General features: G+C 41.0%; 3 protein-coding genes across 3 annotated transcripts; 2 read left to right on the top strand and 1 right to left on the bottom strand.

Annotated features, from left to right (window-relative positions):
- The first annotated feature begins 1,466 nt into the window (after positions 1-1,466).
- cpt2 (carnitine palmitoyltransferase 2) lies at positions 1,467-7,317 on the top strand. The gene is made up of 5 exons (XM_031757860.2): positions 1,467-2,132; positions 3,194-3,274; positions 3,361-3,467; positions 3,552-4,856; positions 5,805-7,317. Exons 1-5 carry the CDS (start codon positions 1,942-1,944, stop codon positions 6,131-6,133), a joined length of 2,013 nt encoding a protein of 670 aa, XP_031613720.1. The 5' UTR covers positions 1,467-1,941; the 3' UTR covers positions 6,134-7,317.
- Positions 7,318-7,385: 68 nt separating this feature from the next.
- On the bottom strand, positions 7,386-9,856 carry magoh (mago homolog, exon junction complex subunit). Its single transcript, XM_031757856.2, has 5 exons — positions 9,663-9,856; positions 9,268-9,326; positions 8,958-9,068; positions 7,687-7,769; positions 7,386-7,608 (listed from the first exon to the last, which is right to left on the bottom strand). The coding sequence occupies exons 1-5, from the start codon at positions 9,751-9,753 to the stop codon at positions 7,509-7,511; spliced, it is 444 nt and encodes a 147-aa protein (XP_031613716.1). The 5' UTR covers positions 9,754-9,856; the 3' UTR covers positions 7,386-7,508.
- Positions 9,857-10,530: 674 nt separating this feature from the next.
- Positions 10,531-13,477, top strand: aatf (apoptosis antagonizing transcription factor). Its single transcript, XM_031757876.2, has one exon. The coding sequence runs from the start codon at positions 10,634-10,636 to the stop codon at positions 12,296-12,298; it is 1,665 nt and encodes a 554-aa protein (XP_031613736.2). The 5' UTR covers positions 10,531-10,633; the 3' UTR covers positions 12,299-13,477.
- Positions 13,478-13,784: the final 307 nt, after the last annotated feature.

A 13,784-nucleotide genomic window follows, 5' to 3' on the forward strand; every position in this document is an offset into this window, starting at 1 on the left:
CCTAGAATGGCATGGCAGTGGAGTACCCCTCATTGGCTGATGGCTGCGCACAGAGTGACATTCCCTCCACGCTGACCAGGGACATTTAATTGGCCCGATGGCCAATTATGTTCCTCCACCTCCTCCTCCCTGGTGTCCTAGACCTCCTTCTCCTCCTCCTTCTCCTTCTCCTCCTCCTCGACCTCTTCATTTGCATGTCTTTGGAACAATTGTTTCAAACCTGAAAGAGCTGACTTTGGCCCTTTTATCTATCCATCAAAGTTTCTGATTGGTGTGTGATACATTTTGACTCCTAGTGTTTCCACTTGGTTAATTGTGTGCTAACTGAGCTAAAGCTGTGCTGATGTGAGTTAACATTATTGACTGCTAGTGCTTTCTAAGTGACCACATGGAGTAAGCACTGACAAATGTAGGGATTTGTTTGTAGAGTTTTGTAGTAACAGTTCACCACATCTGACTCATGTGGTAAAGCAGGGGCATAGTGTTTATAGTTCAGGGAAATGGGTGTGCTTTTTGGAAAGTGGCATTATGGTTTTGAAATTTGGGTTCACAAGATTGGTTATAGTGTTTAAGCAATCGAGAAAAACTGTATTATTTTGCAGTTGTGAGCCCCTTCAAATTGTAATTTTTAGTATTCACTGTTGTTTCAGAGTGTAACGATTAATTCCTGTCAGGCTGAGGACCGTATTATTTATTAAATTCAACAAATACGATCAAGAAAGATAGAAAGAGTTAACCACCCAACACCTGTTTTAAAGATCAAGGAATGTGCTTTACCATTAATATTTTCTCGAGTGTCTGGAAAGTTAATTTAAAATATTATCTTTCATTATACTTATTGTTCTTTGTCAGCACAGATAGGGACAAAAGAGCTGTAAAATCAACTTCAATCTTCAAGGAGACAAAAGAATGATCCTGGAATGAGTATCTAAAATAAGAGATTATGTTTAACTATGTTTAGTTGCAGGTGTGTGAGGAGATGAAGAAAGAATAACACAGCACTGTATCAAACCCAGAGTAAAAGATGGTTTGGGAAATAGTCAAGCCTGCCGAGCTGGTTTGGTAGCCTAGAGTGAAGACTGATGATACTCTGACTGTTCACATGTTCCAGGCCAATAGTTCATATTTTTGTAAAAAGCAGTCAACCAAAAAACTTAGATTTTTCAAGAACGTAGTGAAAACTACGGTGGCTGGGAAGTGCAAATCACATTTACAACATCAACAACAAAATAACATTTCAGAAAACACTTTTACATAAAAAAAAAAAAATAAAAAAATTGACAACAAAATAACATTTCAGAAAACACTTTTACATTAAAAAAAAAAAACAAATAAAAAAATGACAACAAAATAACCTTTAAGAAAACACTTTAACAAGTCCGCAACAAATTAACAAGTGGCTCTTGACGGAAAGGGATTGTCTGAAATACCGGAAGTGACTCAATCCCTTTCCGTCAAGAGCCACTTGTTAATTTGTTGCGGACTTGTTAAAGTCTATCTTAATTTAGATAGATTTACAATAAAGACACATGTATTCACACCCTTACAAGACTCTCCCGGAAATCTAGAGGCAGGACCAGAAGGAGTCACGTGACACGCTCTACTGGTTAAACTTCCTGTTGTCACTTTAGTTAATTATTTCTTTCTCTTTTTTTCCCTTCTAACGTTTTTCTTTACTTTTTAAAATTATAAAGTCGAGTTATAATACGTGGCGTTTATTTTCCTTTGCTAAACCTTTCCCAAGTGTCTCTGAAACGAAGCGGTAACCTAAGGAAGTTAAACCGGTTGCTAATGTTAGCTAGTTAGCTGGCGTATCTTTCCTTCAGTGACAGGTGAAAGCTCGCTCCGTCCAGGCTTACCTTTTACCTGTTAAAACCGTTTTTTCCCGTCGTGCTTTACGTTTGTAGCCTCCTGTAGGTGATCAGTTTACAAATCAACACCATGGCCGGTCTGCTTTCAGTGCATTGTGTCGCCTCTCTCAAGAAGTCCGGGAATCTAATTCATTTTAGAAGCGCTGCTCTGGGGGTTCATACGAGACACTATAGCAGCAAAAAGGCCTCCTCATCATCATCTTCGGAGTATCTGCACCAAAGCGTCGTGCCTTCCATGCATTACCAGAAGAGTTTACCCAGGTAAGGCGTTTTGTGACGAATTTGGACACATTGCTTTTTCATTTTCTCCAAACATGTCGCGCAAACTCAAAAAAAAAAAAGTGGTTTCATGTGCACCGGAGATGTCCACTAAACAAAACAAAAAGGTGTCCTGAAATAAAGGTGACCCATTTAGCTTTTAGATCGATGTAGGTAAAAGGGCATGCTTGCGTTAAACTCAGTGACCACTAGAAGGCAGTGACATGAATTATGGTTAATGACCCTTAAAAAAAAGTGTGTGAAAACGGTTCACCCCAAATTACTTTGGAAAATTCACATACGAACAAATTTTTCTTCAGAGCTTCCATAATTCTCTGTGGTAAAGATTTAACAATCAGAGCACTTGCCTCAAGGCGCTTAATGAGCTTTCTAACGCAACACAGAAAAATCTATTTTAACACACTCAGAAAATAGATTTTGTGCTGGAAACATTATCCAGATATTTCAGTCCATAAGATGGCATCACACAGTTGCTGCACATCCATGATGCAAATCTCCCGTTCCACAACATCCCAAACTGCTCGGTTAGATTGAGATCCGGTGACTGTGAAGGTCATTTGAGGACAGTGAACATGGTGCTTTATACTCCTGGAGGCAGCCATCAGAGGATGGGTACACTGTGCCCAGAAAGAGATGGCCTTGGTCAGCAGTAATACTCAGGTAGGCTCTGGTGTTTAATCAATGCTCAGTTGGCACAAGATGCCCAAAGTGTGCCAAATAAACACTGCCTACAGCATTACATGATCACCACAGCCTGAACCATTGATACAAGGCAGGATACATCATGCTTTTGTTGTTTATGTCTAATTCTGATCCTACCGTCCAAATGTTACTATAGAAATCGAGACCCATCAGACATTTTAAATGAAATAAAAATATTGAATAAAATGTCCCTAGTTTGAGAAAGCTGTTCAGCATTTGGTTGTTGAACATGGATCACCACATCACAGTGGGTCCTCTTTTCTGTTAAGTTGTTTTTATTATAAAACATACAAATAAATCAAATAAAACATGACTGACTTCATTTCCCTTTTGCTGTTTAGATTGCCCATACCAAAACTGGAGGATACTATCAGGAGATATTTGGCTGCCCAGAAGCCTCTTTTGGATGATGACCAGTTCAGGTGAGTTTCCACAAATAAAATCAAACTTTTTATTTGATTATTTAAATGCTTTAAACCTAGTTGGAGCCATTGTCATGTATCTGCAGAACAACAGAGAAACTTGCTCAGGATTTCCAGAATGGTGCGGGAAAGCAGTTGCACGAGGAACTGGTTGCTCAGGATAAAAACAATAAGCACACAAGCTACATCTCAGGTAACTATGACTAGCCTAAAACTGAGCATCTAAGATGGAATAATCACTGTTAAATGAGGTTAAAAATTTTCTTTTGTTTCACAGCTCCCTGGTTTGATATGTATCTGTCTGCACGTGACTCTGTGGTGCTCAACTTCAACCCTTTCATGTCCTTCAATCCCGACCCAAAGACTGAATACAATGACCAGCTGGTGCGGGCAACCAACATGGTGTGTTCAGCTGTGCGCTTCATGAAAACGCTACGAGCCAGTCTGCTGGAGCCAGAGGTTTTCCATCTGAACCCAGTCAAAAGCGACACGGACAGTTTCAAGAACTTTATCCGCTGGGTCCCATCTTCACTGTCCTGGTATGGGGCCTACATGGTGAACGCATACCCTTTGGACATGTCTCAGTACTTCCGCCTCTTTAACTCAACTCGGATTCCTAAGCGTGGGCGAGATGAGCTCTTTACTGATGAGAAAGGGCGACACCTGTTGGTTATGAGGAAAGGAAACATGTATGTGTTTGACATAATAGACAGGGATGGGAATTTGGTGAAGCCTGCAGAGATCCAGTCCCACTTGAAGTACATTTTGTCTGACTTGACACCAGCACCAGCCTTCCCTTTGAGTGTTCTGACCACTGAGAACAGGGACGTTTGGGCAGGGCTCAGGGACAAGCTGATTGGTGCTGGAAACGCAGAGGATTTACGGGTCGTGGACAGCGCCCTTTTCTGTCTCTGCCTGGATGACGAGAGCATGCGGGACCATATTCACATCTCCCACAACATGCTGCACGGCAACGGCTGTAACCGCTGGTACGACAAGTCCTTCAGCCTCATTGTAACCAAAGACGGACAGACAGCTATTAACTTTGAACATTCCTGGGGTGACGGCGTCGCCGTGCTTCGCTTCCAGAACGAGGTCTTTAAGGACACCACCGAGAAGCCACTGGTGCACCCAGGTTCGGCTGCTGCTGCTGTGGATTCAGCCTCTGCTGTGCGCAGATTGCAATTCAAGCTGAACAAGGAGCTGGAGAATGGCATCCAAAAGGCAAAGGAGAATATTGACTCTGCCATATCAAAACTCACTATTGACGCCATGGAGTTCAAGAGAGGCGGGAAGGAACAGTTAAAGAAGAACAGGCTGAGTCCAGATGCTATAGCCCAGCTGGCTTTCCAAATGGGCTTTCTGAGGCAGTACGGACAGACTGTAGCCACGTACGAGTCCTGTAGCACTGCAGCTTTCAAGCATGGCCGCACAGAAACCATCCGACCAGCGACTGTACACACCAAAAAGTGCTCGCATGCCTTCGTTCAACAGCCTGGCAAACACAGTGTGGCGGAGCTGCGGGCCATGCTCGATGAATGCTCCAAATATCATGGGCAGCTCACCAAGGAGGCAGCTATGGGTGCGTGTGACATGTCAGCATGCAGATAAATTATGGTGATTTTGTACACCAGTAAACACAGTGTTTTAAACTGCAGATATCTCTGCTGGTAATTATCTGTCATAGCAACAACACATCATAACAGGCCAAATCAATAGTTTATCTGAGCTAAATATTTAAACCATAAAACGCTATAACCATGTTTAAACATTTCACAGCCCTCCCAAGATGATTTAATCAGTACCAAAGGAAAAAAAAAAAACCTTTAGTTTGTTTCTTTGTCCTCCTGCACCATCAGGAGTTGAGCAATCGATCTTTGCACACAGGCATTTTTTATTTTAGGGCTCTAAAAGTTCTTATCTGTACCAAATATTATGTAATCATGTTGCTGTGTTTTTAGTATTTGTGCACTTGTAATGCTTTAAAAAATATATATATTTCTCAACAATAGCATCTCATTTACAGCTTAAAATGTTGAATTTGCTGTAATATTTAATAATAATATGATTTTGTCACTTACTTTTTAAGATTTATTTATTTAGATTTAATGATACTTAGGTAATTTTTTGTCCTTTATGACTTGGGCTCTCTCTCAGAGCTCAAATCGCACTTCAGTCCGGCATATGCAGATATCTGATTTACAAAAACTGTGAATCTCAGTTTTAGCATTTTTCTACTAAATAGATGAGCAAATATGTTTTGATATTAGCTTATCAGACAAAGAGGGGCGTGGTCTGCAATATGAAATTTTAGGAGGTTTTTTACAGTAATGCATGCAAGGTAAAGTCATAAGTCTTCTTATTGTCCATAATGTGTGACTTTATTAAAGTTGAATTATTTTCTTGAATGCACTGTTCAATATAAAAAACTGAAGTGTTAAGATAATGACTAATTAGCACTTTTTATTATACACAATACTGACCTGAGAACAGTTCCTTCACTAACTGCTCTTTTTGCAACTCTCTCCAGGTCAGGGTTTCGACCGTCACCTGTTCGCGATGCGATACCTGGCTGCCTCAAAGGGCCAAGCTCTGCCCAGTCTGTACACTGACCCAGCTTATGCCGCCATCAACCATAACATCCTCTCTACTAGCACCCTTACCAGTCCAGCTGTCAGTCTTGGCGGCTTTGCCCCTGTGGTACCTGACGGTTTTGGTGTTGGCTACGGCGTCCACGACAATTGGATCGGTTGCAATGTATCTAGTTACCCAGCTCGCAACGTCCATGAGTTCCTGCAGTGTGTCCACAAGTCTTTAGAGGACATTTTCACAGTGCTGGATGGAAAGCCACTGAGCTAAGAGTGAACAAGCGTACTTTAACATATTGATAAAGGTGAGAGTAGGAAGGAAATTCAAGGAGAATAGAAAGGATGGGGAGAACTGAAGGGCAGCTCTTTAAAAACAAAGTTTCCTCTGTCATCCCTTAGTTATGTATACAAATCATAACAATTGTTCAGTGATGAATAGGACAGCTGGTGTCCGTCAGAAATCATATCCAGTTATTTTGGTAAAACTTGATATTCTAACATTTTGGTGAAAAATATCCAACTTTAATGAAAAAATATCAGCAACTTCATCTATAACACTACAAAATGAGGGAATCAAAGCAAAATCAAGTGCAGCAAAATAAATTCTTATCTTTTCATATTCACTTACAAGCCCTGAAAACAATAATTTATTAACCTTCTTTGAAAATTTGCTTGTGTTTGACTTCCTCAGCCCACAGTCATTCAGACATTTGTGCCCAACTCTTACATACATGCTGACAGTAGTGTGCTGTGGCCTAATGTTACTGTTAGCTGTGATTTAAGTTTGTTCATCCATCCTCGGCGGGGGGGATGGAGCCTACACCAGCTACCATGGGGCAAGAGGCAGGGTACACACTGGACAGGTCGCCAGTTTTTCGCAGGGCTAACACATAAGAACAGACAACCGTTTGCACTCACATTAGCAGTTTTGAATTATCAATTAACATCAACATGTTCTCCAAACTCAGTACTTTCACGCTGTGGGGCAACAGTTCCAAATATAATCCATCATACACAATTTGTGGTTTCTCATGGTCTCCACAAACTTTCTTCTTAAATGGAAGTGAAATATGAAGCAAATTCCCACTCATTAATGGGCATGATATACATAATGCATATATAATATAGCCATCTTACAGCATTATGAAGTGACACAGAGGCCAATTGAGTTACTGCTTGTGTCAGAGAAATGAGAGGGAATCATTCCTCTCTTCTGAAGGGTGCAGGGAGCGGCTTGAACTTGGAGCTCTGACTCTTCTTGGTCATTCATCCAGTTAAAGTTCTCTGCAGTAGTTGCCAGTCAGGATGCAGAAGATGTGCCTTTTTGAATGATGTGAAGCTCAACCAGAGCCTTTACAAATCACCACTGTAATACACTGAACTGTCATTAGTGTTAGATTACAGCCATTTGTTGTGCTTGAATGTATTTTGAAATTAAAAGTTAATTACCTCTGCTCTTTTATTTGCCCTTGTGATTCTTCACAGACAGCTGATCATTTAAGAGGACAGCATAGGAGGACACATTTTCTTTACCCAAATCACTCTTTATTTAAAATAAAAAATAGTTCCACCAAAAGCAAATGTACAAATGCGGTAGTACAACAGAAACATCAGCTAAAGTAATTAAAATGAGCAAAATCCAGATTTTAGATGGGCTTGATCTTGAAGTGTAGGCCGATCAGACTGAAAACAAGACATTTCAGATCTTGCACCAGGTAGTAGAACACACGAAGGCCCTCAGGGTCCCTGAAAACACATATGTGTTTACATCAGTAACAAATACAATTTACTTTCCACTTCCCAACTCCTGGATATATAACTCACTTTGACTGGTTGACGTCAATCAAGGAGCCAATTTTGGAAGTTGTGAATGAAATGTGCTCGTCCCCGATGACAATTTCCAGTTCCTGTGAAAGTTAAAACAAAAAACGAGCCTCAGAAAATTACCTTGGAGAAAATCATCACTGCAGAGTTGATAAAGGTGTAAATTTAGGTCACTTTCTTTCAGAAGTACAAAAGGTTAGGTCAGTTTCACAGTGCTCTCAACTTTCTTCTTCTTCCTCCACTATGATCTTATCGGTCACAAAAAAATTAATTTGGTTGATCTTCTGTCCACACAGGTTTGAATTAAAGGATGAACTGCAGTTAGCTGCTCACTTTTAACGAAAGTAGCCAAAGACCTTATCAAACTGGGACATTTCTTCCACACAAGGAACTGACTTATTAACTGCATCCTCAAATTGCAAAGGGTTGGAAAAACTTCTGCATGACCAGAAGCTGTTTAATAAATATTACAAAACTTTAACATTTTATACCCACAAGCAATCAATAAATGTTAAAGTATAACTATATTAGAAAATTATTCTTTCATAGAAGGAAATCACACCTAGAAGATAAGCCTGAGCTTTCAAACAATAACTTGTTTTAAACAGCCATTTATCCCATATGACGATATGACCCTTGAGCAATCACTCCAGGTAAGTATTAGAAAACAGATCAAAGATCTAGAGTATGAATGACTGGCTCTGTTACTCTAAATTTTTAAAAGTTTTGCTATTGGAACTTTAACATATTCCAGGATACTGAAGTTAAAAAAATTGCTAAATTTATTCACACCTGTGTTTAGGGCTTGTGAATCAGAAAATATTCAGCTTGTGAAAGTATAACTTTGCATGGAGATATTAAACAGACTGCAGTTACTGTACAAGGAAAATTCAACTGATGCTGTAGGGTCGTAAAGTCAGAATTTTTTTGCACCAGGGGTAAATCTTCCACAGAGGGAAATGATAAGCCTCAGTGTAACCATGAGGTCTAAGCATACCCACCCCAAATCAGGAAGAAAATGGAATAAAAGAACAGAAACAGTCCACTTCTCAGCAGTTTTCACTACTGGATATATGGATAACCACTCTCAGCGAAGGTAGCAGAATATTTTCACAACAGCACACAGACTGTATTTGCAATGTGCAATGGATAAAGAGCACCTTGGACAGTTGCGTATTGCAATGTGCCTCGAAAACTTCTGCATGGCATGAATGAAAATGGCTGAAACTGCAATAACAGGGAGGACACGGGGTAATTAAGAGGTCACAAACCTGTCTGCCAACTCTATCAGGAGGCGGCCACAGAGCATCATCTTCCTTGGTGATTTCACTGTCGTCAATGATCCTCTTCAGCTCCTCCATCACACTTTTGTGTACATATGCCTGGTTGGCACACCGGAAAACGCGTAAGTCAGATTTAAATTTGTACATTTCGAGAAACGCCATTAATTTATAACCACATGCATGCTGTTTGAGCATGATGCCTGAAACTACTTCCCGACAAATAACCAAACAACCAGCTCTGACTTTACAGATATATCACCACCCGTTACACATACATTTAAAATCAATCATACGTTACCTCTTTCCTGATCATTACGTCATTCTTGTAGTTGCTGTTGTTTGCATACCTCAGTTTACCTGCGGGAAAAGAAAAAAAAAAAAGATTCACTTTAACGTGAGAAACTGTGTATCACTTCGAACAAAACGCCCGAGTTTGTTATCATCGCTACAGGCCGCATGGCGCGTACGCACTCACAGGATACCCTTAAAACAATACTGCTTATATTCTAAACCACACGCTATGGTAATAATTATACTATTTATATATAAACAAAGTTAGTACCCAGCATTATTCCTGCAGCTAAATCCAAACGGAGAATTTGGCTCTTTGACTCCGCTGCGGCCTAGCTAAGCCGGCTAGCTTCAAACCACGGACAGCTAACGCGTCTGTATTACCGCTCAAATTAAACTTACCGTCAGGCCTGAACTCAAATTCTAGAAACTCGTGTCCAAACTTCCCCTTGTGCCCGACATAATATCTCAAATAAAAGTCGCTCGTTGACATCTTTATCGTACAGAAAGCGCTTTTTCTGCGCAAGTCTAACGAACGAAACTGAGCTAGCAAGAGCAGCCCAGAGCCTCGCCAACCGTATACGCATGCGCAGAGGATTGCAGTCGAGGGACTTTTTTGACCAAAGTTTTGTCTTAAAGGTCACATTCCCGCGATAATTCAGTCCTTTTGTTTTTTCTTCTTTAAGAATTTAGACATACGGTTTCTTTTTTCAAGTTTGTGTCAGTTTTTTTTAAGTTAATTAGTAACTTTTTCTTTTATGTCTTTATAATATTATTTATTTGCACCTTGATTTCTTTTTGTCTTGTTGCATTTTTGATTGTTTGTTAGTTTAGAAGTGTAAAATAAATTATATTTTTTATTTATTTGGTCATCTATTTTTGGAATAAAACTGCCTTAATAAATAATATTTCTGGCTTCCTCTTGGGGTATGTATGAATCTATGATAACACCCAAGAATGTACTTTTTAAGACGCCAAACCAAAATCCTCAACAGCTTTTACAGATTTACAGGTACTGAACAATTCATTATTGAAGCACAAAATTCTTTATTTGACTCTTCTGGTCCTCTATAAATCTTTTAAATGTCTTTGCTGCATTACAAAAGAAAAAGAAACAATTGAATAATTATATCAGTAATTAATTGTTAATTATTTCCAGTTTTGTTCATTTGTTTGCTTGATTTCTACTTAAGCCGTCAATTCTTGGTTTGAGTTTCTGCATTCAGTTATCGTCAGGTTCTGCCTGAAAGACCTCACGCAGGGCTGAACATCTGCCTGTCTGTATTTATACGTTGTCGCATTTTTCTAACGTCATCAAACCGCTGTGGCACACAGGAAGGGTCTGCACGTGTGGTGGCTGTAAACTTTGAGCCATGGCAGGCGCGTTTTCACAGGAGCTTGAGGATCTGTTGAATCCTTTGCCAAAATTCGTGGATCCGGAGGATGATGATGACGAGGCAACCAAAGCCAGAGTGGTGGACCGGTTCGATGAAGACGACGATGACGATGAAGATGCGGTCGGCCTCAGCGCTCTGCGGAAGAGCAACACCTCCCTGCTTTCGGACACAGATAGACGGTATGTGGGAAAGCCAGTGTCCCGAAAGCAGCTGCTTAGGGAGACTGAGGAGGATGAACATGATGTTGAAGATGAGGAAGAGGAAGAAGGTGACGAAGATGATTCAGTGGGGGATGAAGAGGCAGATGACGATGAAAATGCTTCAGAGGAGGAGGGAGACGACGAAGATGATGATGATGAGGAAGAGTTGTTGATGGGCAGTGATTCAGAACTCGATGTTAAACTGGCTTCAAAGAAAAAAGCAACTGACATCACCTTTCCTCAGAAAGTAGACTTCCACAAACTGACAGAAGGTATGGATGACCTGGGAATGAGCGAGGATGATGATGATGAAAGCGGTGAGGAGTCTGAAGGTAGTGAAGAAGAGGAAGGCTCTGATGATGATGATGATGATGATGAGATGGAAAGCGAGCAAGAGGATGATGATGATGATGGAGTGGTGCGCACGTTTTCTCAGGACAAAGTAGACGAGGAGGTGGAGAAAGGAAAGGCAGTGAAGAACCAGCTGGCCCTGTGGGACCAGCTGCTCGAGGGCCGGATAAAAATCCAGAAAGCTTTGGTGACTGCCAACCAGCTTCCTCAGCCACAGACTTTCCCAGAGTTCAAGAGGAGAGGTGGGGGGGAGTTCACAGCGGCGTTGAAGAACACTCACAAGGCTCTGAAGGCTCTTCAGAGGTCCCTGCTGGAGTTGCATGACCAACTTCTGCACCAGAACGCTGACACGAGATCCATCAACACGGGGGAAGACGAGGAGATAACCAGCGACGATGAAAAGGAGGGGTCAGCGCAGCAGGCCAGGGCGCCCAAACGAAAACTGGAGATGGCAGAGTACCCAGACTTCATGGCCAAACGGTTTGCAGCTTTCCAGCCTTACTGCAATGCCACGCTACAGAAGTGGCACGACAAAACAAGGCTGACGATGGGCAAGAGCACCAAAGGGTTTGGGGCGTTTGAGAGGAACATTCTCACCCAGGTGGAGCAGGTGCTGATGGACAAGGACAGGCTGTTGAAGCGGACCCAGACCCAGCGCTCAGAGTACCGGGTCCTGGGGAAGGTGGAAGCCCCTGCTCTCACATCTGAGAACATCCCCATGGAGGGAGGCGAGGTGTCGGAGCAACAGCTGAAGTCCAACACGCATCTGAAAGATCTCGATGAGGACATATTTGACGACGACGATTTCTACCACCAGCTGCTGAGGGAGCTGATCGAGCGCAAGACGAGCGCAGCGGACCCCAACGATCAGGTGGCTATGGGCCGGCAGTGGCTGGCCATCCAGAAGCTGCGCAGCAAAATCAAGAAGAAAGTGGACACTAAAGCCAGCAAGGGGCGCAAAGTCCGGTTCCACATCCACAGCAAACTAGTCAATTTCATGGCGCCAATTGACCACAGCTCGATGAGCGACGAGGCCCGCAGCGAACTCTACCGAAGCCTGTTTGGTCAGAACACTTCTATGAGGGAGTGATGTTAACATGCTGAGATTCCCAGGACTGAAGGCAAATAGCCGCTCTCCTTTAGCAGGAACTCTTCAGACTGTCTGACATACTGAACTCAAAAGGACGTGCAGTTCAGAAATGTCTTTCATACCAAAGTGCTCCTTTATTTAATCACAAGAGTGCTACTTTAAATATTCACACTGTTTTTCCATCACATGTGAATGAAGTAAAGTGATTACTTGCACTCATTGTATGACTTTATTTAAGTAAAGAACTGTGGCCAGTCCCATACAGCCAGTTCATGAAATGTTCCTGCTCCAGTTTTGTTTGTCTTTTGTTCTTTGCTTTTATTTTTTGCTTTTCCAGTGTAAAAAAAATCCAGAAAACCTGCTTAGTGCATACTGTTGATTTGGGGCACAGCTGGGAATATAGGAAACATTACATATGTTGCAGGGCTACATTAGCCTGGACTGAGATCATAAAGAAAATGAATTTTCATGTTTAACTATTAGGTAATAGTAAAATTAATTTTAGATATGTTATTACAAATACACATTTAAACTTTGACAGGAAAGTTTTCTCAATTGTTTGAATACATGGCAGCATTCAAAGCAGATATTGTGTCTTGGAAAATGTAAAAACAACAACTTTGAGTCCTGTGATGGACTGGACACCATGTACCCCACGCTCTGCCCTATTACAGCTCAGATGAACTTCTGCCTTCCCATGATCATAAATTGGATATGAAGTTAAGAAAAATGCACCAGTTTAACATCTATGGCTTACACTTACAGAAAAAGAAAGCTATTTTCTATTAACTCACTTTTCTAACCATTTTCACATGGAAGTTATCACCGCTACAGGATGAGCCTGGTGTCAAAATGCAGGTAAAAATGACAAGTTGTTTTAACCAGTTAACCCTTTAAAGTTTACCAAAATAATCCTTTTCAGTTTTTCTCCAGTGAATCAGAAAACAGAAATTCTCCAAAGTACCAATGCTTTTTTCATTATAAGTCATTATAAAATAGTAATGTTGCTATTGAAACTACGATGTATGACATGATATTGATGCTCTTGGTTGTAGGAAAAAGTATTATGATTTGACCTTTAGCTTAAATGTGTCTATCAGCCCTTGAAGTGCTGTGTTTATAAAGTTATGACATGAGGGTTTTTATTTGCAAGTAAAATACATTTGTGATTTAAATTCAGACGTTTTGCTTGTTTTTAAGCTGAATCTTGTGAGAACTCAAACTGAGTTGTTTTGTTTTTATTTTATTGTCTACCTGCAGAAGTCTCAGTACATTTTTCACCAATTACAGCATCAGAAATTGTTAAACAAACGCAATCTACATGAATATCTGCTGACGTACACACAGCATGCCTCACTTAATTCCAGCGTGCATATACCTACCACAACCACATGCCTGATTTAATGTGCAATGCTTCCAGTTGTCTGTTAAGTAGATTATGAATGGCTAATGTAGTGTAGACAAAGCGGTAACAAGGCTTTGATGT

This window comes from Oreochromis aureus, linkage group 23 (assembly GCF_013358895.1).
Source record: "Oreochromis aureus strain Israel breed Guangdong linkage group 23, ZZ_aureus, whole genome shotgun sequence".
NCBI classification, from domain to species: Eukaryota; Metazoa; Chordata; class Actinopteri; order Cichliformes; family Cichlidae; genus Oreochromis; species Oreochromis aureus.